This window comes from Leptinotarsa decemlineata, unplaced genomic scaffold (assembly GCF_025532065.1).
Source record: "Leptinotarsa decemlineata unplaced genomic scaffold, Ldec_3_MD MMD2_tig00026336_RagTag_RagTag, whole genome shotgun sequence".
Lineage (NCBI taxonomy): Eukaryota > Metazoa > Arthropoda > Insecta > Coleoptera > Chrysomelidae > Leptinotarsa > Leptinotarsa decemlineata.
In genome coordinates, this window is record NW_027412692.1 from 7,310,331 (window position 1) to 7,336,179 (window position 25,849).

Below are 25,849 nucleotides of genomic sequence, written 5' to 3' on the forward strand. Positions count from 1 at the left end.
AGATATTCTTTAATCCAAATACAACCTAGTAAGTAATTCATCTGTAGAGTAACCCGCACTGTTACTAAGAAGGTCTTGTATATAACTTTGACGTAGTTACAGAACGAAACAGTTTGTACTTCAGATTCAATTTGACCAAGGCCTACCGGCCCGGATTTTGTTCTCAATAAATGTGACTCCTGCCGTGAAAGTCATTGTTCTTATATTGGGGGTCTGAATTAGATTCAACGAAATGAAAATGCTGTTATTGAATTTATCAATCAACTGGAATATTGCTTTCCTCCTCTTCGTGAAATTTCGTCAATATTGAAAAAAATATTTTCAACTATGATGTACTTGTGCCCAACTCGTTTAATCATTATTGACCCCAATAATCACAAGTGAAATGTGTTTATTTCTTCCCACTGATATTTTTAACTACTATATTAATTTTTTCATCACTATTTGCTGAGGCGCTATCATCCTGTCAAGCAGTGCAAAATAGGCACCGAGCACCAAGCCACAGCATAGACCAAGCGTAATTCTCATTGACAGATTTTTATGTTGGAACATATCAACTGGCACTCGCAGGAGAGTTGCACTGGTTTCACCAATGGGAAACGCTATAATTCGGTTGTTTCCGTAGATCAGGTATTTTTAACAAACGAACAGACCGTTTTCTACATATTGCATGTGTATTTTGTAACCAGATTGTTGAAAATTTTAGGAAATTATTCACTTATGAAAATATTTACAGATATTTCATATTATTATAGCGACCTAATAAGTAATTTAAGATGGGAAAATCCAAGAAAGTACCGAAAGGAAAGGCTATCGAGAGGTAATACAATGTTTCACTCAAAAATCTATGGTTCCTTTTATATTACTGTTTCAGTGAGTCGGAAAATGAAATTGATACCCAAGAGCTAATTGATAAAGCTAGTAATAAAAAGTCAAAAACATCAAAGTAAGTATTTCAGTAAGTTTGAAAGTAAGGTTATGTATCTACATATAAAAATTATCTTTGAAGTGGATTCATGCACCCATTCCTAAGATGCAAGGCACATGCATTCATGCACCACCATAGATATTACCTTATCTATTCTTACTAGATATTATTTTAGTAAAAGTTGTGTTTCTAGTGGTAACATTAATTTTTAGGCTTCAAACGTATGACTTCAAAACTGATCCATGAATACTCCTTGAGCTACAACAGATGTAATAGCAGTAGTTTTATTAGCATTCTACAAAGTCAACCAAACAGACATTCTTCTGAGCAGTGTCTCTATTTGATAGGATTTTACAGTAGTGATGTCATTCATGAGTGTCGATTTAAAACAAACTTTGTTAATGAACTCCTGATTTTAGAAGCAATACTAACGTCCTTCTGTTCCTTCTTACATATATCTTTCCTCCCTCCCTGAAACATCAGTGCATGTTCAGCTTCTTCACTATCATAATAAAACATTCAGTTTAGTTGAAACTGTCAATATTGAAGGATGTGTTTGCAAGCATTATACATTTGGTAATAGTAATATTTTATTCCACGAAAATATATAAAAATTGAGTATATTACTTTTTATAGAATTTCAGATGATTGAATTTCAGGACTATGCCCAATAAAACTTTTTTGGAGGTGTTTTATATTGAAATATGTGATGGATTCGGCCAATACTTAATAATAATCCATGACTTATTCAAAAATGCACCATATTTGTGAGATTTTCACTGAACAGTTTTATAAAATTTTCACAGTGGTTTCACAACTACTTTTTTTATTTGTAGCTGAATTATTAGGGACATAACATTGCCAGTATGAATTTTACCCGTTATGACTGAAGATTTCAACTGGTTAATTATTTTTGAGTAGTTAGAACAATTTTGGTTTTCACTTGACCTATATTTAAATTTTTTCAATATTGTTTGAACGGTTATCCTGAAATAAATGCCATTTTGTTATAATTATAGATCAGCTCTGTCAGATGACACCAAGAGCGAACAACCCACCAAAACCAACATTAAAAAAAAGAAAGGGAAGAAAGACCAACAAATTGATTCCGATGACTCTGGTGCCGAAACAACTATAACAAAAACGAAAAAGTCGTTTGCTGTTCTCCAAATTGATGATGAAGAATCTGAGCAAGAACAACCAGCAGATGAAGATAGTGATAGTGAGCCAAAACTGGTTAAAAAAGACAAAAAAAAATCTAGTGATGAAAATCGGACTACAAAAGAACTGGGGGTAAGAAGGGTAAGAAAAATAGGAAAAGACGTGATGAAAGTGATGAAGATATTGAAAAAGTGTTGGCTGAGCTTGAATTAGAATATTCGGGAAATAAAAAAGAAGAGGAGCCACCATCAATTAAACATGAACAGGAAGCTGACGAGAAGGAAAAAAAATCCAAGAAGAAAAAAGAGAAAGAACCTTCAGTAGAACCTACTGTAGACGAGAAAGAATCAGAAGTAGTTGGCACTGTGAAAACTGCTGCTCAGAAAAAGAAAGAGAAAAAGGAAAGAGAGAAGCAAAAGAAACTTGCTTCAAAGAAACAAGAAGTGGCAAAACCAGAAACCGAAGAAGATACATCAAATAAAGAAACTTCCGGAGAGAAAGAAGAGGATACAGTAAAAATAGAGAAACCTTCAGAAGATAAGAATGAAGAGGTGGAAGACCAGGATGGGGACAAAAAAAGTAAAAAAAAGAAAAAGAAAGGTGCAAAAGATGAAGAAGATAAAGATGCTAAGGAAACAAAGAAAGGTATAATTGAATATTGAAACATGTATTCAGAGAGTTTTCTACTATGTAAATTTAAAATTACTTGCAGGTCCTGGCAAGAAGACAATAGCAGCTATGCAAGAAGCCCTCAAAAAGCTGAAAGAGGAAGAAGAGCGTCTGAAACGGGAAGAGGAGGAACGCATTCGTAAAGAGGAGGAAGCTGAGAAAGCTAGAGAAGAAGCAATGAGACTGGAACAGGAGCGTAAGGAGCGGAAAAAGCAGAAGGAGAAAGAGAGAAAAGAAAGACTAAAGGCTGAAGGAAAACTGTTGACAGCAAAGCAGAAGGCAGACCGAGCTAGGGCTCAAGCTATGATTGATAACTTGAAAGCTCAAGGAATGGAGTTGCCTGATGTTGGAGAGAGGAAACCGCGACTTGGTACCAGGGTGAGACCGTCTAAACAGAAGAAGGAGCCAGCACCAGGTGAGCATATAAATACTTTTTTTAATATACAGAATAAAATATACAATCAAATGAACATGTGTCATGTATCACAATATATGTCAGCGAAATAAACACATTAAAACTTATGGTCCATTATAAGCGTTTAATTTTTTTAAAGCACGATTATCTTTTCATGTTAGTTAGAAGTTCATTATGGAACTTGACTTCTCAACAACAGAGATATGGTGAATTCATGAAAATCGAAAGACATTGTATACATATGTTATAGAAATTTTAAATTTTATTTTATTTTTATTTATTTAACTAACGGGAAACACCCAATATACAAACAAACCTGAAAAAATTAAAAAGATTAAACCCAAGAACTATAACCGAGTGCAATGTGATACACATATACATACCTATATATATATATATATATATATATATATATATATATATATATATATATATATATATATATATATACCTATATATTTTTGCTATACCTAGTGCGAACTTCTCTCAGTTTGTTTTCAGTTAAAGGTATATTCAAATTATGAGCTAGATATCTTAGAAATTTGTTCCGAGTAATTTCTATTTTGTTTATATGGATTTCATATGTTGGCGACCACACACATGAGCAATACTCCAATATTGATCTAACCAAAGAATAATGAAGGGTTCTGATGGAATTAACTTTAGTGAATTCTCTTGTGGTCTGGCACACAAAGCCCAGCATTTGTGTCACCCTATTCACAACCTGCTGATAGTGGAGATGTAAATCACACTTTGTGTCAAAAAGAACACCGTGGTCCTGAACAATGTTTGCCCTAGTGAGAAGTTTGCCATTAATGTTTAGTCTTTTTGGTCTTTTGGTCTTTTTAAAAAAAGTGTTTTCTATTAGACAGTAGAATAATCGTGTTTTGAATAAATTAAAACTGCTGATGTCATCAAGAAAATATGTAGCATGGTTGTAACAAATAATCCCTTGGTAAAGATGAGCATTTTGTGCTACTCCAAGTTTAAGGCATGAAAATGCAAGTGTAAATTTTGCTCTCTTATTGTTGTTATGAAACATATAATTCTTCTCAAAATGACTTATCCACGGTGGCTCCTTTTAATTGAAATGCATTATACAGAAGCGAATGATTTTCATCAAACTTGACAATATTACAGCTACAAAACAGGAAGAACCGGAAGAGGTAAAGCCTGAAGAAGCAAAAGTACCAGTTGAAGTTGTGGAGGAACCAAAAGAAGAGAAGAAAGAAGAACCAGAAGAGGAAGATGATGTCAAAGATGCTTGGGATGCTTCCTCTGAGGAAGAAGAAGAAGAATCTGAAGAATCACCTAAACCTATTGAAACCCTTGAAAACGCTAAGAAAAATGACGAAGAAGAAGATGAAGATAGTGTTTCAGAGGAGGAGGAAGAGTCTGATTCTGAAGAAGAAGATAGTGGATCAGCTTCAGAAGATGAAGATGATGGTAGAAGTCAGGCTGAGAAAGCTCGAGATAAGGCTTTGGAAAGAATAAGGGTAAAAATAAAAATGTTTTTTTTTAACGTTTCAAATATTTTAATTATATCCAATAGTTATATTATTGTTTTTAAGTAATTACGTGAAGAAACATTGAGTTTGGTCTTTATTTTAAGGTAAGAAAAGAGGAGGCAGAAAAGAACAGAACTCCTGATGTTTTGAGAGCTGCCATAGTATGCGTACTGGGACATGTAGATACAGGCAAAACTAAAATATTAGATAAACTTCGAAGAACCAATGTGCAAGATGGTGAAGCTGGAGGAATTACTCAACAAATTGGTGCTACAAATGTGCCAATTGATGCTATCAAAGAGCAAATCAAGATTGTTAAAGAGGTGAGTTCCTAATGTTCTGATACCAATATACCATGTAATGCTTCATGTTTTCTCTTCATCTGTTTGTTGAAGATTTGTTTTTGTTATCGCTTTCAGTAATATCTAATTATTATTTCAGGTGAATAACATGGAACTGAAAATACCAGGGCTACTCATCATCGATACACCAGGTCACGAATCTTTCTCGAATTTAAGAAATCGAGGTTCGTCTTTGTGTGACATTGCTATTCTAGTAGTCGATATTATGCATGGGTTGGAACCGCAAACCATTGAATCCATCAATATCTTGAAAAGTAAAAAGACTCCATTTATTGTGGCTCTCAACAAAATTGATCGACTTTATGATTGGCAGACGATGAACAGGAGAGATGTGAGAGATATCTTGAAAGCACAAGCACAGAATACTCATTTGGAGTTTGAGCAAAGGTCGAAGGAAATCATTGTTCAGTTTGCCGAACAAGGTAAATATCAATGTTTGTGGAGTGGTAGTAATTTTTGTTCTGGTGTAGAAAAACTGTTTACAATTATATAACATAATCTGTTCACATCTTTTCCCTATACCTCCCAATTTACCCTGCAATTAGTTGAGCTTATGAAGCAGGGTATGGTCTCTTGTTTAGAAACATATTTCCATATAATACTCGGAGTGACTGTTGTAAAATCATTTTGCTATTAAACAACAATTGTAAGGTTAAATCTTTCTATGTTTCTGAACGTACATTTATGAATGATCTAGAGTAAGTTCTTCACACTCTAAGAATACATAAAGTGTCATCTGATGTAAGTATAAGGAATTCTTTCTCATTGAACATGGATCAGTTTTGCAGGGACTTTTATCACATTGAATTCCAAACAAATGTGTTTGAACAAATATTCCATATTTAGAATGTTCATAATATAAGCTTGTTGAATATTTTTCATTGTAAGAGAAGAAGAAGTAGCAAGTTTAGAACTACATTCGAATGTATTTTTAACGGAAACATGGAAACCTCTTTGTTCTTACAGCTTACAATCTAACACCTCAAATTTTCAACTTTGTATCCCTTGATCTGAGAATATATCATTGTCCTTCTATCTACCAATATTATTATTGGTTAAAATTGGTTTTATGCTTTCTACGTCTCCATCATTGTACAAAAAATTGTGGGAAACTTCTGAAGGACAGAAGGAAGCAATTAAGTTCGAAATAAGCTCTTTACAAAGATTCCTTGAATAACTTTTTTTGAGATCAATTGCCCTAACACCAAACTGATATTTTTGCACTCGACGCGCGTTTCGCCAACAAAGTTAGCATCCTCAGGAGAAGAAAATTGATGTCTAGTCTGGTTAGTCCTTATATACTAAAATTTGTTACCTGAGATTGTATGCCTGAAGTCCAATATGGAACTTCTCGGTAATTAACTACCTGCAAGTTTTTAGTAATTATTCTTTTCCTAACAGAAGATTAAAAAGTGGGCTAAATGGGATGGGTCCCTTATCGCCATTCATGCTGTTTTTACATTTGGCTATTTCTAGACTCTCACATGCATCGAGTAGCCTGGTGTCATGCACATGCTTAATCAGTTTCAGATTGTTTTCACCAATTCTGTGGTCCGAGTCTAGAGCATGTTGGGCGACACTGGATTTTTCTATCCTTCCATATTTCATGTGTGCACAATGCTCCTTGAAGCGGGTTTTAATCGCTCGTCGGCTCTGGCAGATGTATTTGCTGTTGCAATCTTGACAACTGATTTCGTAAATCCCCCACCTTTCTGTGTTTTCTAGTCTATCTTTTGGATTACCAAGAAGCTGTTGCAATTCATGAGAAGTTTTATATGCAACTTTCATATTTACTTTATCGAATATCTGTTGAAGCCCTCTTGTGTATTGGGGTTAACTTGTTATTACTCTCCTCTTTTTGAAAAGTCGACTTTTCAAAAAGAGGAGAGTAATAACAAGTTTATAGTAATCCCATATGAATACAGGTATACAACTTCAGGTAACAAATTTTAGTATACAAGGACTAACCAGACTAGACTAGTTATCAATTTTCTTCTCCTGAGGATGCTAACTTTGTTGGCGAAACGCGCGTCGAGTGCAAAAATATCAGTTTGGTGTTAGGGCAATCGATCTCGAAAAAAGTTATTCAACTTTCACACCAAAGGTTCCAATCTCATCGTTAAAGATTCCTGAATCGTAGTATTAATATGGCTTCTAGTATGTGTACAGAATTTGCAGAATAATGTCTCAGGGGTAGGCCATCCGTAACTAATATTATATTTATTGCTCGAAAATGCATTTTTTGTTGTATTAAAACGTCTCAAGCCAATGATCTTGCATACAAGTTTTTAAAGATCTTCATATCTTGATCCTTATATTTATCTAAAAATTCCAAATAAATGTTTATGTATTCAAACACATATCAACTTTTAAAATTAATCAAATGTTCATCGCCTTGACACTAGAATAAAAAACAACATAAATGAGACTTCATATGCACCGGATTACATTGGAATAAAAATGTTCAATACACTTCTTGATCTGCTGAGGAAAGTAAGAGTAATCTACTGATATTCAAGAAATATTTTATTCAATGATTCAATTTATTGAACAAATTTTCATACATCCTAAAAGATTATGTGCAGTTTTTAGTGATAAGAGGTGGTTTACATTCATGTATTGACCATTCTCATACAGTTTTTATTGTCCACGTGGAAATAAAGTTTATGTCAATCACAACTAATACTACTAAAAAAAATATCAATCCCAAGTTAATTAATAGTATTCCACTGTATGTTCTACCTTTATGTGCTCCTGATTTTTTCCCACAATAACTATGAACTGTTGTCTTTGAATGTCTGGTATAAAAATAGTCTTTTTTTAAAGGATTTCGAACTAAAATTTATCGTCTTCTAGGTTTGAATGCCGCCCTATTCTATGAGAATCCAGACATCCGAAGCTATGTTTCTTTAGTACCCACCAGTGCAATAACGGGTGAAGGCATGGGCAACCTGCTTGCCCTCATAGTTGAGTACTGCCAAACCAAACTCACCAAGCGACTCATGTATTCCGATGAACTGCAGGCCACGGTGCTGGAAGTCAAGGCCATTCCTGGACTCGGAACGACTATCGATGTCATTTTGGTGAACGGTACTCTGAGAGAGGGTGACACGATGTTGTGTGCTGGGACTGAAGGTCCAATTGTGACGCAGATTAGATCATTGCTGATGCCCCAACCAATGAAGGAGTTGAGAGTTAAAGTAAGTATTCTGTATCTGTATCTGTAGAGTAGGGAGGGTGAGTGTAAGCCCACGCACTTAGGCCACATGTGACCCATTGTACATCCTCCCAAGGAGTTTTCCTCCTAGGTCGTCGTCCATCCTGTCCTTTCCAGGAAGGTGGACAGGTCGCTGGGAGACATCTCCTTTATATCGGCAGGTGTAGGCCAAGACTCGCCGAACACACACTCTCTTATTGACGATAACTCCGGGCACTCACACAGGACATGCCTGACAGTCTCATCTTCCTGTTCACACATCCTGCATAGAGGTGTGTCCACTAGCCCCATATTATGTAGGTGTTTCCTTAGCTGACAGTGGCCAGTCAGAAATCCTACTGTAAGGCGTAGATTTTTCCTGGTCATCGCCAGATATTTCTTCGGCGCCAGCTTCCCAGGGTCGCCCAAGGTGATCCTGGCAAGATTACATCCTTTAATTTCATCCCATCTCTTTAAAGATTGAGCATGGGTGTAACATTTGACTAGTTCCGCAATTGTCGAAGTCATCAGGCCGTGGGTGCCACTTGGTCCTAAAATTCTTAGTCCAGCCGCTTCCTTGGCTAAAGAGTCGGCAATGCGATTACCTTTACTCCTTTCGTGCCCTTTAATCCACCTCAGGATAATGTTATTATCTACCGAGGCTTTGGCTAAATCTTGGTGGCACTCTAGTGCTAGCCCTGAAGTAACACGGTGTCTGTTCAAGGCTAATAGTGCTTGTCTGCTATCAGTGCAGATTGTTATGTTTTTGCCCGAAATTCTTTTCTTGGTTATTTCTTTTGTGGCGATTGAGATACCAGCCAGTTCTGTTTGTACCACGCTGGTATTTCTTCCCATTCCCCATTTGATCCTTAGGCTTAGTGATCTGGAGTACACTACACATCCTGAACCTTCTTTGGTTTTTGAGCCATCTGTATAAATCCGTATTGCATTTGTAGCATCTGACTCTGTGTTCTGCTTAATTTGTATTTTGTAGGGTTTATTAAACACAAACCTGGGTTCAATTGCATCACTTGTTGCCTGCAGCAGAGGTTGCGCAGTAAGCGCTTCCCGCCACAATCCCAGCCTCAATTGACCCATTCCTACTTCTAGGTTCACACCAGCCGTGTGCAATCGTAACATGGCCATTAACGCAACCTCCTTAACGAACAGATCCAGAGGGGTCAGACCCGTGATTACTTCCATTGCCGCGGTTGGTGTTGTTCTCATGGCTCCTGTGATGTTTAAACAAGCCAGTCGCTGTATTTGATATAATTTTTGGATGGCCGTTGCTTGTAGAACTTTCGGTCCCCATGCAATGGCTCCATACGTTAACATAGGTCTTATTATTGCAGTGTAGATCCAGGCGACTACACGGGGTGAAAGACCCCATGCGCGTCCCACTGTCCTCCGACATTGCTCATAAGCCACGTATGCTCTTTTTGCTCTACTCTGTAGATGAGAGTTCCATGTTAGCTTCTTGTCGAGGATAATACCAAGGTATTTCACCTCTTCAGAGAAGTTTAGTTGGCTTTTGAAGATTTCGGGAGGTTTTAAGCCCGTTAAACTTCTTTTCCTGGTGAAAAGGACCATCTCAGTCTTCTTGGGATTGATCGACAGTGAGTGTTCCTTACACCATGTTTCTATCAATTTGAGCCCATCCTGCGCTCTATCGCACAGTGTGTTTACAAATTTGCCAGTCTGCAAGATAACTATGTCATCTGCGTATGCAATTGTGTAGAATCCATTTTTGTTAAGGTGATTAATTAGGGTATCCAGAACTATGTTCCAGAGAAGGGGTGATAAGACCCCTCCCTGTGGACATCCCCTCATGACCAGTCCTTTAACTGTGATGTCTTCTACATTAATACTTATTGCTCTGCTAGAGAGCATCTGGAGTATCCATTCTCCTACTACCAGGGGTACATTCCTGGAGTGTAGTTGCTGGGTAATTGTTGGAAAGGTTGTTTTATCAAACGCTCCCTCAATATCTATGAATATACCTAGGGTGGATTCTTTGTTGTCCAATGATCTCTCGATTCTGCCAACCACATGGTGAAGGGCCGAATCAGTAGACCTTCCCGGGGTATATGCATGCTGATTCGGATGAAGTGGGTTGTTAACAAGTACTTCATCTCTTATGTACCGCTCACATAGCCTCTCCATGGTTTTTAAGAAAAACGATGTGAGACTAATTGGTCGGAATGCTTTTGGTAGGGTGTAGTCCATCCTACCTGGTTTGGGTATAAATACTACTCTTACTTCTCTCCACTTACTGGGAATATACCTCAGAGCTAGAGAGGCTCTGAATATTCCAACCAGGTGTGGCATAAGAGTGTCCAGTCCCCACTGAAGTAGGGCTGGTCTTATACCGTCAGGCCCTGGTGACTTGAAGGGGGAAAAGCTCGATATAGCCCATCTTATTTTGTCCTCATCAATTACTGTACTAGCATATTGCCAGTCATATTGTGAGGGTGTTATTGATACATCCGTCCAGTTCGCCGTTCCAGGAAAGACAGAACCTGGGAAGTGAGTTTCCATAAGAATCTCAGCACTCTCCTGGAGGTTGGCGGCTTTGTCGCCATTTTCCCTCGTCAGGATGCCAATAGTCTTATGGTGGTCATTTGAGAGTGCCTTCTGTAGCCTAGAAGCTAGTGGAAAATCTTCGACTGCCTCACAATAGGCTCTCCAGGCTTCTCTTTGTTTTCGCCTACAGACTTTTTTAAACTCTCTGAGGTTGGCTTGATATATAACCCAGTCCTCTTCGAGTCTTGTACGTTTTGCCTTGTTAAAGGTCGTTCTCGATGTCCTCCTGAGGTGTTCCAATTCAGGGCACCACCATGTGTTGGTTGTGCCATGCGTTTGAACCATCCTCATTGGACAGGATTCCTTATAGGCAGTGTCTATTTTGTTGTGGATAGATACTGTGTACCTTTCCAGTTCTTCATTGTTGCCAGGAGTCAGGACCTCTGTTTCCCGCAGAGCTCCTCTTAAGAGTCGATTGTAGAGAGCTACATCCGTCCTCTTCGGGTCACGGGATTTTACAGTAGTCCTGAGATCCTGGCTTATCGTATAGGTCAGCCAGCGGTGGTCTGACATAGAGATATGGTCCGAGACTTGCCAGTCTTGGATTTTGTTTGATATTTCGGCTGTCGTGAGCGTGATATCTATTAACGTTTGGCTACGGGCATTAATAAATGTTGGCTCCGTGCCTCTGTTCAAGATTGTTAGATCTTTCTGTATTATATATTCGTATAGTGACTTACCTCGGGCGTTGATATCCTTGCTGCCCCAGCTCACGTGGTGAGAGTTTGAGTCGCAACCCAATATGAGCTCCACTCTCTGGTTGAGGCAGTGGTCCACTAGTACTTCCATTTCTCTGGTCGGTGGTAGGGTGGCTGCATCTGAAGGGAGGTACACCGATGCGATTATCAACGCCATATATTTGCCTTTCCCAACTGGACATTCAACTTTGACCGCAGTGAGATCTGAGGTGCTGAATTGTGCCATCGGAAACGCTCTGTATTTCCTAGGAACGTAGACAGCCGTCCTAGGTTGCTGGTTGCTTGGTAAGCTGAAAATTTGACCAGTTAAACTACTGAAACCAGTAATTTTGGTCTTTATTATCCAGGGCTCCTGGATCAAAGCTATTGCCTCCTCCAATACATCAAGGTGGCGACATAGTGTTGCCGTTGCCGCCTTATTGTGTTGGAGGTTGCATTGTATTATTTTTACTTTTTTTCCAACGTCCTTGCCCATGAGACAGTTGTTGGATACAAAGTTACCTTTAGAGGTCCATCTGCTCCCCTGCTAAGGGGGAGGTGGCCTCGCTGTTTTTGGGTGCCTCCTCCGTCAGGTCATCGAATGTCATCTGTTCAGATGCTTCGATTTCCTTTTCGGGACCCATGGTGGCCTTGGGGTCAATATCCACTTTAGGTGGTTCAACTCCCAAGGACCTAGGGTCTTCCGAGGTACCCTCTGTTTCTTTTACTGTTGCCCTAATAGTCAGTGAGGTAAACGCGTAGCTTAACCTCATCGACTTCTTCTTCAGGACAGCCATATCATCTTCTCCGATCCCGAAGACGAAGAGGTGTCCTTGTGGGTTCATCTTAACCTCATGATGGAAGGTGCACCATCTTGCTACCCTCAGGTCAGGATTCTGCGCCTTTAGCCGACCCAGCACCCTCTCCTTTTCACCGGATGTCGTCTTGTGGACGTCCTCCGGGATCCAGAGTGAGGCTTTGGTAAGCTTCGGGAGCTTATCCACACTGACGACCGCAAGTGATGCCTCCTCCCATGGCTTGATATTCATTGTGGCTTTCTTCAGCCACTCTAACGTCACGTCGTCATCGCAGACCACTCTGATGATTTCACCGGAGTATGTCCACGACTTGAACGTGGGCGGTTTTCTGTTGTTGCTGGAGGCGGAGAAGATGATCTTGTCCAGCTCCTCCAACAGTTGTTTTTTGATGAGACTCTCTCGTTCTGCGGTAACCTTACCGTACGGGTTAGTCTCATCTATGATGGCTACCTTGAGGTGTCTCAAGGCGGCCTCCATGAAGGTTTTGGAAGGTGCAGCGACATTTCTGTCGCTGCGCAGCTTCTTCAACCTTCTTGGGGTTCCCTCCGTGGAGGTACTCGCGTGAGGGCGCTTTCCTGCGGTGGCAGCCGGTTCCTTGCCTTTTTTCAAGGCGGAGCTCTTGGCGCCCTCCGCAAGAGGTGCCCTTGTTGTTGAGGATGGAGTGGAGGAGGTGGAGGGTGCACTCATAGTTGCTGCCACTTCTGCCTCCTTCGCTCTCTTCCTCCTCTTGGCCTCGGCGCCGCTGATTCGCTTACGCCTTGGCCTTTGCATTGCATCGCGAGGTGGTCTGCTATGTCCAGCCTCTTTCTGAGCGGTAGCTTGGGGTGAGCATTTCTGTTCATCCCCAGCCCCCGTCCTAAATTGAGGTGAGCATTGCTGTCCAGCCTCGGGATTGGTTGGTTTTTTGTTTTTTTCTTTAGTGTCCATGTATGTTCCCACGAGTAGCAAGGGAAGGGTTGGTCACCTCTAGCAGAGCCCCGCATTACCAGAGGAAGGCTAGTTACAATGAGGTTTCGCCCGGTTCCTCAAGGGGATCGTTCGTAACCGCATATAACCCTGCGGCCATTCAGCTGTCGACACGATTCCTTACATCTTAGCTTGGGTAGGCTGGTCCGCGGTGGCATGTTTTGCAGGGCTTTTGGGGGGTTTCAGTTCCCCTCACCCTACTTATTTCTGCCACTGGCCAGGAGTCCGTCAACCCCGTCCGTTAGGCCACATTGGCTTTCCGGATAGGGCCTCCAGTCCCTGGCCGTTCCCCTATCCACCACCTGGGGACGCGCCCGATAGGTAGCCCAACCCACGGGAAAGTAAGTATTTTTCAGGAGTTAATTGCTGAAGTATGACTGCTAATAAAACATTCATTTGCATTGTTGAATGATGTAACATATATATATATATATATATATATATATATATATATATATATATATATATATATATATATATATATATATATATATATATATATATCACGAAATAGTATATAATACAAAGTTTTTGAAAGAAGATGTACAAGAATATATAGAAAAATTCTCTTAATTGGATACATACAGCAAACCTGCAACTTCCTGTAAATTTTTTCACCTTGCTCTGCAAACTAGATCTCCTCAACTCCTACCAACTCTCCTTCAGAAGAAAATTCACGACCTTTTCTCCTAGACAGTTATTTCCAACATTCATTGTAGTAATTATTCTACCCTTCTCCAGTAAATAAATTATGATTACTCTTTGGCAGTCCCAAAAACTGAAGCAAGAACTTTTCTAGCATATTTTTCAAGCATATTTCTAGCATTTTTTTCTAGCATATGAAATTTTTCAGACCTTGTGGTTTCTCCGGCACTCCCCAACTTCTATCACCTCTTTGTCACAGTTGAGGAAAGGCATAATAGTCAAACCCTAAATGATGAATTGTTTGCGTGGCAACATGCGATTTATGTGCAAAAGCAAAATGTTTTTCTACAACACAACTTTGAGCTTCCTCTCTCTATATTTTTTCTCATAGAGTGGTCATTGATGTCAAATAGTCATTTCCAGTTATTGTACTGCTCTTTTCCAAAAAATCAATCATGATTACTCCTCAGCATTAACAAAAACTGAAGCATATAATCTTCCACCACATTTTTGAACATGAAATTTCTTAGACCGTGAGGAATCTAAACTTCCAATTCAAAAGAAGTTTTGAATAATTGAGGAAAAGTCAAATTGTAATTTTTTTGTATCACTGATTTGATGTATATTACTTAATGTTTATATTTTTATTTCATCTGGTCATAGAAAAACTCATTATTACAGTTTATTGTATGATTTTCACCATAAAGGGTTTTACAAAAACCGTGACACGTGTTTCACTATACAATAGCTCTCTCAAGTGTAAAATATTATTTTACGTTTGAAAAGCGTAAAATATTACAATTTTACGTTTGAGAAAACTATTGTATAGCGAAACACATGTCGCGGTTTTTGTCAAACCCTTTATAGCGAAAATCATACAATAAACTGTATCAATACATAAAATGTATTATGAATTTTCATCAAATATTGGCCAGTTCTATTTAGATATAGAAAAACGTTCATTTTCATTTATTCCTTCCTGAAAATAGAGGAAATTCTACAATTTAGTCATTTTTCACATTGTCAAAGGTTCAATTATTTGAGTATGACAAAATATGCCAATCAAGCCTTTTAGATTCTGGAAGGTACATTTTTTGAATGACAAAAAAGGAGACTTTCTTATTTTTTCGATTTTCGATTTTTTTCGGTACATATATAATGTCAACAGTGCATTCAAAACCAATGAACAAGCAAGCTCCTTGTGATAATGCAATTCATTTTCAAAAATAATTTTGATGTAGTTTGTTAAAAGAGATACAATCTCTAAGAAATCAAATTTTTTGTATGGAAAAAAATGGAAATGGTAAGTGAATTAAAGTTGTAGTATACAACATTAAAAAGGATGTATCACTTCACTTGTATTTATTACAAATAGTGAGTTCTTAAATTAATCAAATTATTTACTTCAACTGGCTGTATCTCTGAAAGTATAACAGAGCGCCACATATGTGTAAACTCAATTTTGCTCTGATACCAGTCTTTTGCATGTCCTGAAAGCTTAGCTACCAACAACAGCTGAATCTGCTGCCACCTGGTACAAAGTTTAAATTGAAACTACTGGTCTACCAAAATATTTACATTCTGTTGTCTAACAGTCCTGAAAAACTCGGCCAATAAGACAGGCAATTCACTGTTCGATACTTGGTTACTGAAAGTTCTTGCTTCTGGTGGCTGAGTTTCATTAGTCTTTGCATCCTTTTATACCATAATAGCTCTCCAGTTATTTGAACTAAATCTTCCATTGTGATTTAAGTATGCACAAGCTTCTAATTCTTTTATTTTTCCATTTTTTAGCAGTCATGCTTTATTTTTAAAGTAATCTGGATCAAATTCAGATAATCCTTCTCCTGAGATTATAATCTTTGGATGGGGCTTGGGACGATGGTCAAATCATTTCAGCAAACGACTCCATAGTAACCTAATCTTACTTTTCTAACCTTAAACGTCTTCAGGGGTCACAAGATTGTGACGCCTGAAGATGCTATTGTATCGCGAAACATGTGTCGCGGTTTTGTAAACTGTCAAGTGGAAATCTCATATCAAAGACTATATTTTGATATGGCTCTTTCGTCAGTAATCTCAAAACTTCTCAGTTTAGTAAATTATTTATTCAATTCATGGGACTAATATTCAATGAGAAGAATCCTCTACTGTTTCCTTTGAATCTAGAAATATAAGTTAATTCTCAAATATTTCATTTCAGAATGCTTACATAGAATATAGAGAGATTAAAGCAGCCCAGGGTGTGAAGATTGCTGCCAAAGAATTAGAAAAGGCTATAGCAGGTCTCAATTTATATATCGCCAACAAGCCAGACGAAGTTGAAATCCTCAAGGAAGAGGTGTCTAGGTATGTCTTCAGTTTTGTTCCGAGTAATATTCAAGTAATGCCCCAACTTTTTTCAGGGAACTTAAATCAGCCCTGTCGAATATAAAACTTGCAGAAAGAGGTGTGTATGTTCAAGCTTCCACACTTGGATCATTGGAGGCTTTGTTGGAGTTTTTGAGAACAAGCAAAATTCCGGTAAGTTTTTTCTTACAAATAATATTGAACCTCGAATGCTATAGTGTTTACAATATTTTTGTTAGTCTATGTTCAGCTAACAAAAACAAACTGGATGGTTTGTCCACTTGAGGGCATGTCACATATAATTGTACGTGTGAAAAACATAGTGTGCTCAAATCTTAGTCACAAACGGACATTGTTTGGCCTTAGGACTTTTTGATAGTCATTACAAATGCCAATCTAATTGGAAATGGCACACGTTTAAAATGAATTGGCACATCTGTAGGTATAATAAAGATTCACCATTTGAAATGCTGGCTTCGACAATGTTCTTCAATAATTTTTTAATGACTAATCGAGTGCCGTTGCACAGCCGTGGTGGATTCAAATTACAGAGCGATCAAACTTTCAGTTGTGAATTATGTGGTAGCATGTCTGGCAAATCCAATGAGCTCAAAAACTCTATTGGATTATTCACAACTTTGGTAGCATCGCAAACTGTATTTACGCTCGATGAATGAATAGTAACGGTGGCCGAAAACTGTGTGGGATCACTTTGGGGTGAAACACGCTTTTCACTTTGGGGTATGAAAAATAGATTGAAACCTGTTCTCAGACCTACCGAATATACATAAAGTATTTCGTGAAAATCGGTTGAGCCGTTTCCGAGGAGTATGGCAACTAACACTGTGACTATCTTTTTAAATTATTTCATCATAATCTGGGTGATTCAGATGACCGCAGCCAACCGAAGATATGATTTTTTGAATGAAATATTCAGGGTACAAGTACACCATTCACATACATATTTCTTCAAGCTTTCTGAAGATTTTAATTGGCTTTGAAAAGTTGATTCAGGAAGAACCCTTTTTTGCAGAATTTTTCTCGAATCAACTCCCACATATTTAGAGAGATAGAAATTATTATTTTGCGGAAAAACAATCCCGGACTATTATATGGAATTTTGTTATGGCGCATGTCGTCTTCAGCACAAAAACTATTCCTAGTACCAAAAAAAATGCATACGTGCAATGTTAAATAAAAATCAGAGAGAATCATGCAAACCTCTTTTTAAAAAATTGAATATACTCCCACTTTTCTGCATATATATATATATATATATATATATATATATATATATATATATATATATATATATATATATATATATATATATATATATATGTATATAACAGTTTCCTGTTATATACATAACATATAATATTGAATGTATAAAAATGCTGTATTTCACCCTGGTAAGATGAGTTTTAGATTATTGTAGTTCCATATGGTCACCCACCTATGAAAGTCCTGCACTTAACATTGAACGGGTACAAAACAAATTCCTTAAATTTTTGGCGTTCAAATGAAAAATACCCTTGAAGGACCATTCATTAGATGATATTCGTAGGGTGGCAGATATAATGAAGCTAAGTAGTCGTAGAGTGGAAAGTGACTCAAAACTCTTATTCCAATTATTAAATTCTCTTATTAACTGCCCTGCATTGCTAGCACAAATTGGCTTACATGTTCCTTCTAGAAGTACAAAGAATACAGAAACATTTGCAATAGATTTTTATCGTTGTAACTACGGTAAACATTCTCTCCTGTCTAGAGTTGCTATTGGTGGTAATAAAATCGATCTGGACTTATTTTCATTGAACGAAATGGTGGTAAATATAAACATAAACATCCTCAATTATTGAATTTTCCTTATCTTAATCATTTATTTATTTAATTAATATTTCAGTTCAGTAAATTTATTTTCTCACTTATTTTTTTTATTAATAAATTAGTTTTACTTTTAGCAAGTAAGTTAGATATAATTATTTGTTGTATTCATATAATTTATTGTGAAATCTCTTAAACTTAATTGGGTGTTACTCGTTAATGAATAAATAAATAAATAAATACAGAAACAAAATTCCCTGTCATAATGACATCCATAATTACGCAACAAGATTCAGTCATCATCTTTTCACACCCCAAAATCAGTTAAATATATGCCTGTACGACCCTATTTCCAATGGAATTAGGGTTTACAACCACCTATTGACAAAAATCGATCAAGAGGTATCTTACTTCAGATTCAGAAAAACGCTGAAAACATACTTACTGGATAACTCGTATTATATTATGGACGAGTTCTTATCTTCGTAGTGAACTCTCTTTACTCCCTATAGCATTTTAAAGTACATGTATTGTTTGCCTAATCTATGTTCAAATTTTTTTTGACTTGTTTTATACCTTTTACGTCTTTGAAACCAATAAAGATTATTATTATTATTATTGAGCGTTTTTTTTTTGGAAATAATCAGAATCACTAAGACTTCCTAGTATATTTAGTTTTGTAAACGATATATAGGACGCCAAAGAAATGGACATGCGTCATTAACAAAATCCTAATAAAATGAATACTTTCATCTAGCATTCTCTTCTATTACAAGTGAAAAAGGAAGATGAGTCACTTGAGGTTTGCACTTGATTGGGGAGGTACATTGTGTAGGATTAGTCAGAAAAGAGTTTAGAAGTAAAACTAAAAATAAGACAATTTACTGAGAGTAATACATTCATTGAATTTTTCATTTTATTATTCAATCATTTCCTGAAGGGAGTAATAGGTTTTCTCTAGGAAAGACTCAAGTCTAATTTTGAAGCTGTGGATAGTACTAGAGTTTTTCAGTTCAAGTGGTAGCAGATTAAATAATCTGAGCCCTATTACATTGGGGGAACTGTAAGTCAGTGCATTTTTACAATATGGCATATGAAAGAAAGTCTGTCTTGCACCTGGTATCAATAGAATGCACATTTTCATTTTTTATGAAACAGTTACGGTTATCATATATAAAAACTCATAATTCGAATATATACAGGCATGGCAATGTTAGTATTTCAAAATTGTTTAAAATGATTTTACAGCTTGTATTTCTTGAGACTCCTGCTATACATTTTATAATCTTTTTCTGGGCGACAAAAAAATCTTTGCATAAAGAGGAAGCTCCCCAGAAAGTAATACCAAACCGAAGACGCCATTCAACTTGAGCATGATACAGCATAATCTGCACTCTATAGCGAAGAGACATGGTTAAGAAACGTTTTCCTATGATTTCAATTTTTTTATACTCCAAGAATAGTTATTTTCACAACTAATGAATCACCAGAAATGCAATAATCTTTTCTACAGTTGTGAAAAGCGCGTCGAGGAGACTATTGCATTTCTGGTGAATGGGAAGAATGCTCATTTTGAAATTATAATCACTTCCTGAATGGTAGAACGTTCACGGAGAAGAATTTAATTTATTATCACCGATTGTACGTAGACTTTTATATGCACCACCAGCAAAGAATTATTCAGTAGCACGCATGTAATTTAACTACCTCTGCGTAACAAGTTAGACCTCGAAAAGGTGGCAAAATTACTCTCTATTGGGTACAATGCTTCAATATTTAATTTCAATCATTAATATTTAATGAAAGTGAAGAATTATCATCTTATTATTTTATTTCGCCCCCCGTAATCTGTGTGAATGCACATCGTTCAAAAGGTACTGAACCCAATTTATTTTGTGTCGCACAGTGTAACCAACTAGTGGGGACAATGTACAAAAATTATCAACCGCTAGTTATTTTCAAATAAACATTTTTCATCAATTGATTTCAACTCAAAACAAGGTAGCAATACTATAATAATGTATACTATACAGCTATAATAATATCAATAATATATTCTGCTGTTTGATTAAGTAATTTCTGCAAATATATTGCAGCATGATTATTTATCAAACATATCCATATTGTCGGGTAATCGTTGGTTTCGAATTTTTCTAAGATTATAATCATTAGGAAAACTATTTGGATGAATGCAATTTACAGTTGAAAACAAAAAATTATATTTTCTAAAAGTAAGACCTAAATCTAAGTATAAAACTAACGCTTGAATAAGAGGTAAAGAAGGTTGATTTTTTGAGGTGCTGATCATAAATTAGCAGTGAAAGATAGCTCCTCAGAACTCCGGTTTTATACATGATCAGTAACCCCACTCTTTGTCGATTCTTCACACAACACAACTATTTCTTATGCCTGCCGGAAGAACCATCAGGACGTGAAATGCTCTTTTCTTGATAATAATTGAAAACGATTTCTCCTAAATTGATATCTTGTTGCAACCAGTCTTTACATAAGGTCAAGAGTGGTTTTTCTGTGCGATGAACACGCTCCCACTTTTTTGACATATTAAATGACAGTAAACTGGCAGTCTTTCTAATACTGCTCAATATTTCTTCAGGAGCGTCGTGCAGATCAAATTGACTCAGTATTTGCTCAAAGATTGATTCTGTTTTGTGGAGTTCATCCAAAAAAACGGGAATTTCCTCATATCTTTTTTATTTCTCAATATTTCAACACCAAATTTTGATCACCTTCAAAGTATTCGCCATTGACCACAACGCACTTCTACAAACGATTCTTCCATTGTTCAAAACAGTATTCAAATTCACTCATCGGGATGTCCTTTAAGCCTTCTAGCGATTTTTAATTCACTTCTTCCACAATGGCAAAACGCTTTCCTTTCATATTCCTTTTGAGTCTAGGGAACGAAAAGAAGTCACAGGGGGCTAGCCAAAACTACTTAAAAACTGTAACGCCAGGTCAGCTATTGCTGGAAATTTTGCTTTTGGTACCGATTTCCAGAAATCTGCAAAATTTTATGAAGAATTTTGTGCTTTCGAAGACAATTTATTGGCAAAAATGTTTTTTGACATATCGTGATTTTGCAGTTCAACGAGTTCCAACTGAATATTTCCAGGATTTATAAAAATTTGTATAGTTTGTTTTTTGCTTTCAAAGGCTTAAAATCTCTTCTCAAACGACTGCGATAATCATCGAATTTTAGATTGGTCTTTAAAATAATTAACAGAATCAATATTGAACTCCTTTTTCAAATGTTTTAATGTGGGAAAAAGGTCAATATTTTCTGTAGCCAAATTAATTGAAAAAGAGATTTAATTTTTGGGAAAGAAAGTTTTTGGCTTTCTACTACTCCATCTGAAAGCCAAAAACTTTCTTTCCCAAAAATTAATCACTCCTAAAAATATAACCCCTTCAATTCAGATTTAAACTTGCTTTGAATCTGCCTATCAAATTAAACATAGTCGGAAGTGAACAATCACTACCTTGTATCGCGTAGGTACTACGTTCCTTCGCGGCAGGCAATTTGGCGGGATTTTTCAATTTGGTGCTCTAACCCAAAGGTGGGTAAGAGTATGAAATGGTTGTAATTAATAAGTACCTTTTAGCTTATGCTTGAAGAAGCTATTGTATAGCGAAACACGTGTCGCGGTTTTTGTAAAACCCTTTATAGTGAAAATCATACAATAAACTGTAATAAATGAGTTTCAATATAAAAAATCGTGACTTGTTAAATCTGATGTTGCTCCCTACGTCTCCAGTTCTTCTCTTGACTTTTTCTACAGAAATATACCACAATAATAACGGATCTTCCAACTGGGACTTTCGAACTTTGACAATTGATAAAGGCCTTCTTGTTAAAGTTACTTCTGTTAAATTAGTTGTAATTTTTTCAGTCTGTTTTGCCGAATCACCATGGACCGAATTTGGGACGATACCAATCCACATAAGATTCAAGAGCGTCAAATGCATCCCGAAAAAGTTATTGTTTGTTATGGATTTTGGGCTAGCGGCGTTATCGGTCTATATTTCTTTGAGAACGATGTTGACCAGGCCATCACTGTCAATGGCGAGCACCAACTTCTTTTGGCTTGAATTGGATGATATAGAGACCAACGACACGTGGTTTCAACGCTACGTGCCACACAGCTCATGGCACATTGGATATTCTACACGAGCGACTCGAGGGCATGGTCACCTCATGCGGAGGTGATACGAACTAGCCAAGATCGTGCGATTTGACCGCGTTAAGACTTTTCTCGAGTCGCAGGTGTATGCGAATAAGCCACAAACCACAGCGGTCCTCAAAGCCAACATAACCCATGCTATTGGTCAAATTCAGCTTGATTTATGCGCCATAGTCATGGAAAATTGGACGTTTCAATCACCAAGTGATCACCTGCAAGAAGAAGATTAAACTTCCTCTTCTTTTGAAGATGATTACTTTGTGATTGAAACACGTGTCGAGGTGTTAAAAATAACGGTTTGGTGTTGGGATAAAACTCCAGTATATTCATTTTATACAACTTACGTTGGGTTTTTTTTTGTTTAATGAAATATTAAAGACGATCCCGTAGGTTGGGCTATCTATCGGGCGCGTCCCCAGGTGGCGGATAGGGGAACGGCCAGGAGACTGGGGACCCTGTCTGGGAAGCCAATGTGGCCTCACAGACGGGTCGACGGGCTCCTGGTCATCGGCAGAAATAAGTAGGGTGAGGGAAACTAAAACTCCCCAAAAGCCACTGCGAAACATGCCACCGTGGACCAGCCCACCCAAGGTATGGTGTAAGGAATCGTGCCGACAGCTGAATGGCCGCAGGGTGATATGCGGTTACGAACGATCCCCTTGGGAAACTGGGCGAAACCTCATTGTAATCAGCCTTCCTCTGGTAATACGGGGCTCTGCCAGAGGTGACCAACTCGTGGGAACACACATGGATACAATCTGCACTGACAGCAGACAAGCCCTATTAGCCTTGAACAGACAACGTGTAACCTCAAGGCTAGTACTACAGTGTCACCAAGATTTAGCCAAAGCCTCGGTAGATAATAACATTATCCTGAGGTGGGTTAAAGGACACGACAGGAGTAAAAGTAATCGCATTGCTGATTCTTCAGCCAAGGAAGCGGATGGACTGAGAATTCTAGGACCCAGTGGCACCTACGGCCTGATGACTTCGACAATTGCGGAACTAGCCAAATGATACACCCATGCTCAATCCCTAAAGAGATGGGATGGAATCAAAGGATGCAATTTGGCCAGGATCACCTTGGGTGACACTGGCGCCGCAGAAATATCTGGCGATGACCAGGAAAAATCTACGCTTAACAGTAGGATTTCTGACTGGCCACTGTCAACTAAGGAAACACCTCCATAATATGGGGCTAGTGGAACACACCTCTATTCAGGATCTGTGAATAGGAAGATGAGACTGTCAGGCATGTCCTATGCGAGTGCCCGGAGTTATCGTTAATACGAGAGTGTGTTTGGCGAGTCTTGACCTAAACCTGCCGATATAAAGGAGATGTCTCCCAGTGACCTGTCCACCTTCCTGGAAAGGACAGGATGGACGATGACCTAGGAGGTCAACTCCTCGGGAGGATGTACAATGGATCACATGTGGCCTAAGTGCTGTAGGCTTACACTCACCATCCCTACTCTACAGATACAGATAATAAAGACGATATAATTATTATTATTATAAGTTGAATACCATATGTGATGGAATCGGCCGATAATGAAAACTCATTACGCATTCATGCAACACTTTATAATGAAATTTTCACTAAACAGTTTCATAAAAACGCAACACGTGTTTCGCTATACAAAAGCTTCTTCAGGAATGTCTATACTATATACTCTTGAATATCGAATCAACAAACATCCAGTTACCTATATTTTCCCAATCTTTTCCATTATTACAAAAACCTAGCCTCGAGTCATCCAAATAGCAAAAAATAAACGCGGTCGCAGAACGGCAATTCTGATTGGCCGAAAACAGATCGAACTAATGCGCATGCCCGTATTCATCGATCGTTGCGTTGCGGAGGAAGAATGAATGGGCGAGCGTGGGATGAATTAAAAGCCCAATGTAATTGATATGTTGGAAGCGACCTTCACAGCGTGTCGGAGGTCGCCCCCTGGAGACGGAAGGGAGGTCGGGGTTTGCCATTGATAAATAAGACGGGGCGGTTCCTATTTCGACAAGCGGCTTGGTATTTTTTTCTGTCACATCTTGATGAGTTTGTTTGCTACCAATCGCAATGATAAAAAAATCTTGGAAATATTTCAAGTGACAGATACCGTGCATTTCAGTTGAGAAGAGCTACCCTGAATAAAATAAGTCATTTGATATTGAGACTTTGAATCGTGAAACTCGTCTACTTTAGTTTGTAGAGGACACATTTTCTCGTCAGTCACCCTCCCTATATCTGCATCATACCCACTATTAAACTATATTTATGCACAAGTGGATAATAATAACATGTTTATTCACTTTTTTTAGACCTAACGAAAACATTCGATACTGTACATTCCAAATTTTTATTGAAAAAATTACCAGCCATGGGTTTTTCCAATAATGGATAGAATCGTAATGGAAAACCATAGTTTGATGGTTGAATGTGATGGAAATACATATTATGTGAAAATAGGTGTTCCACAAGGATCTGTTCTAGGTCCATTGTTATTCTTGATTTCTATGGCGAGTGAGCAGGTACATTATCGTGATCCTAAAGCCATGAATTGTTATTCCACAATACCGGACGTTTTCTTCGCATTGCTTCTCGCAAGAGGCGCATACATTCAAGATAAGAGTCCTTATTGGCCGTACAACCATGTAACACGAACTCCTGAAGCACTACGCCACGTTAATTGAAAAAAACAGTGAGCAAAACCTTGATATTTGATCGAACTTGGCGTGCTTTCTTTGGTCTTGTGCTTTTTTTAGTCTTGGCACACCTGGGCTCTTCCATCTGGGTCTACGCTGACGTCATTCAACAATAAGCGATGCTTATGTGACGTTTTTTGGTCAAAACTCGGCAACTTTGGAACGAATTTCGCTGTCACACGCTTCATGCCCGAAATCTCCGAGAAAATTGCATGTCATGAGCCAATCGATATGCTGACATCCTCAGCCACTAATTTAATAGTGATACGAGGATTCTCCATAACAATTTTCTTCACTTTGTCAACATTTTCATCGGTTGTTTATGTGCTGCGGTGTCTAGAGCGAGCGTCATCAATCACATCTTCTCGACCTTCTGTGAAAAGCTTGTACCACTTGCCAACATTTTTTTGGCTCAGAGTACAATCACCATATACCACTGCCAATATTTCAAGTGTTTTACAAGAGTAGAGGAAGTTTAATCTTCTTCTTGCAGGTGATCACTTGGTGATTGAAACGTCCAATTTTCCATGACTCTGGCGCACAAATCAAGCTGAATTTGACCAATAGCATGGGTTATGTTGGCTTTGAGGACCGCTGTGGTTTGTGGCTTATTCGCATACACCTGCGACTCGAGAAAAGTCTTAACGCGGTCAAATCGCACGATCTTGGCTAGTTCGTATCACCTCCGCATGAGGTGACCATGCCCTCGAGTCGCTCGTGCAGAATATCCAATGTGCCATGAGCTGTGTGGCACGTAGCGTTGAAACCACGTGTCGTTGGTCTCTATATCATCCAATTCAAGCCAAAAGAAGTTGGTGCTCGCCATTGACAGTGATGGCC

At 38.0% G+C, this 25,849-nt stretch overlaps 1 protein-coding gene across 1 annotated transcript in view; it reads left to right on the forward strand.

The window, feature by feature from the left end:
• Positions 1-630: 630 nt before the first annotated feature.
• eIF5B (eukaryotic translation initiation factor 5B) overlaps positions 631-25,849 on the forward strand; it is a 57,583-nt gene continuing 32,364 nt past the window's right edge. Inside the window, 11 exon segments of the mRNA XM_023157335.2 lie at positions 631-820; positions 875-946; positions 1,948-2,215; positions 2,218-2,734; positions 2,802-3,173; positions 4,314-4,669; positions 4,786-5,004; positions 5,123-5,465; positions 7,900-8,243; positions 16,132-16,277; positions 16,334-16,451. Of these exon segments, the coding sequence (XP_023013103.2) occupies positions 777-820; positions 875-946; positions 1,948-2,215; positions 2,218-2,734; positions 2,802-3,173; positions 4,314-4,669; positions 4,786-5,004; positions 5,123-5,465; positions 7,900-8,243; positions 16,132-16,277; positions 16,334-16,451 (2,799 nt within the window). The 5' untranslated portion in view covers positions 631-776.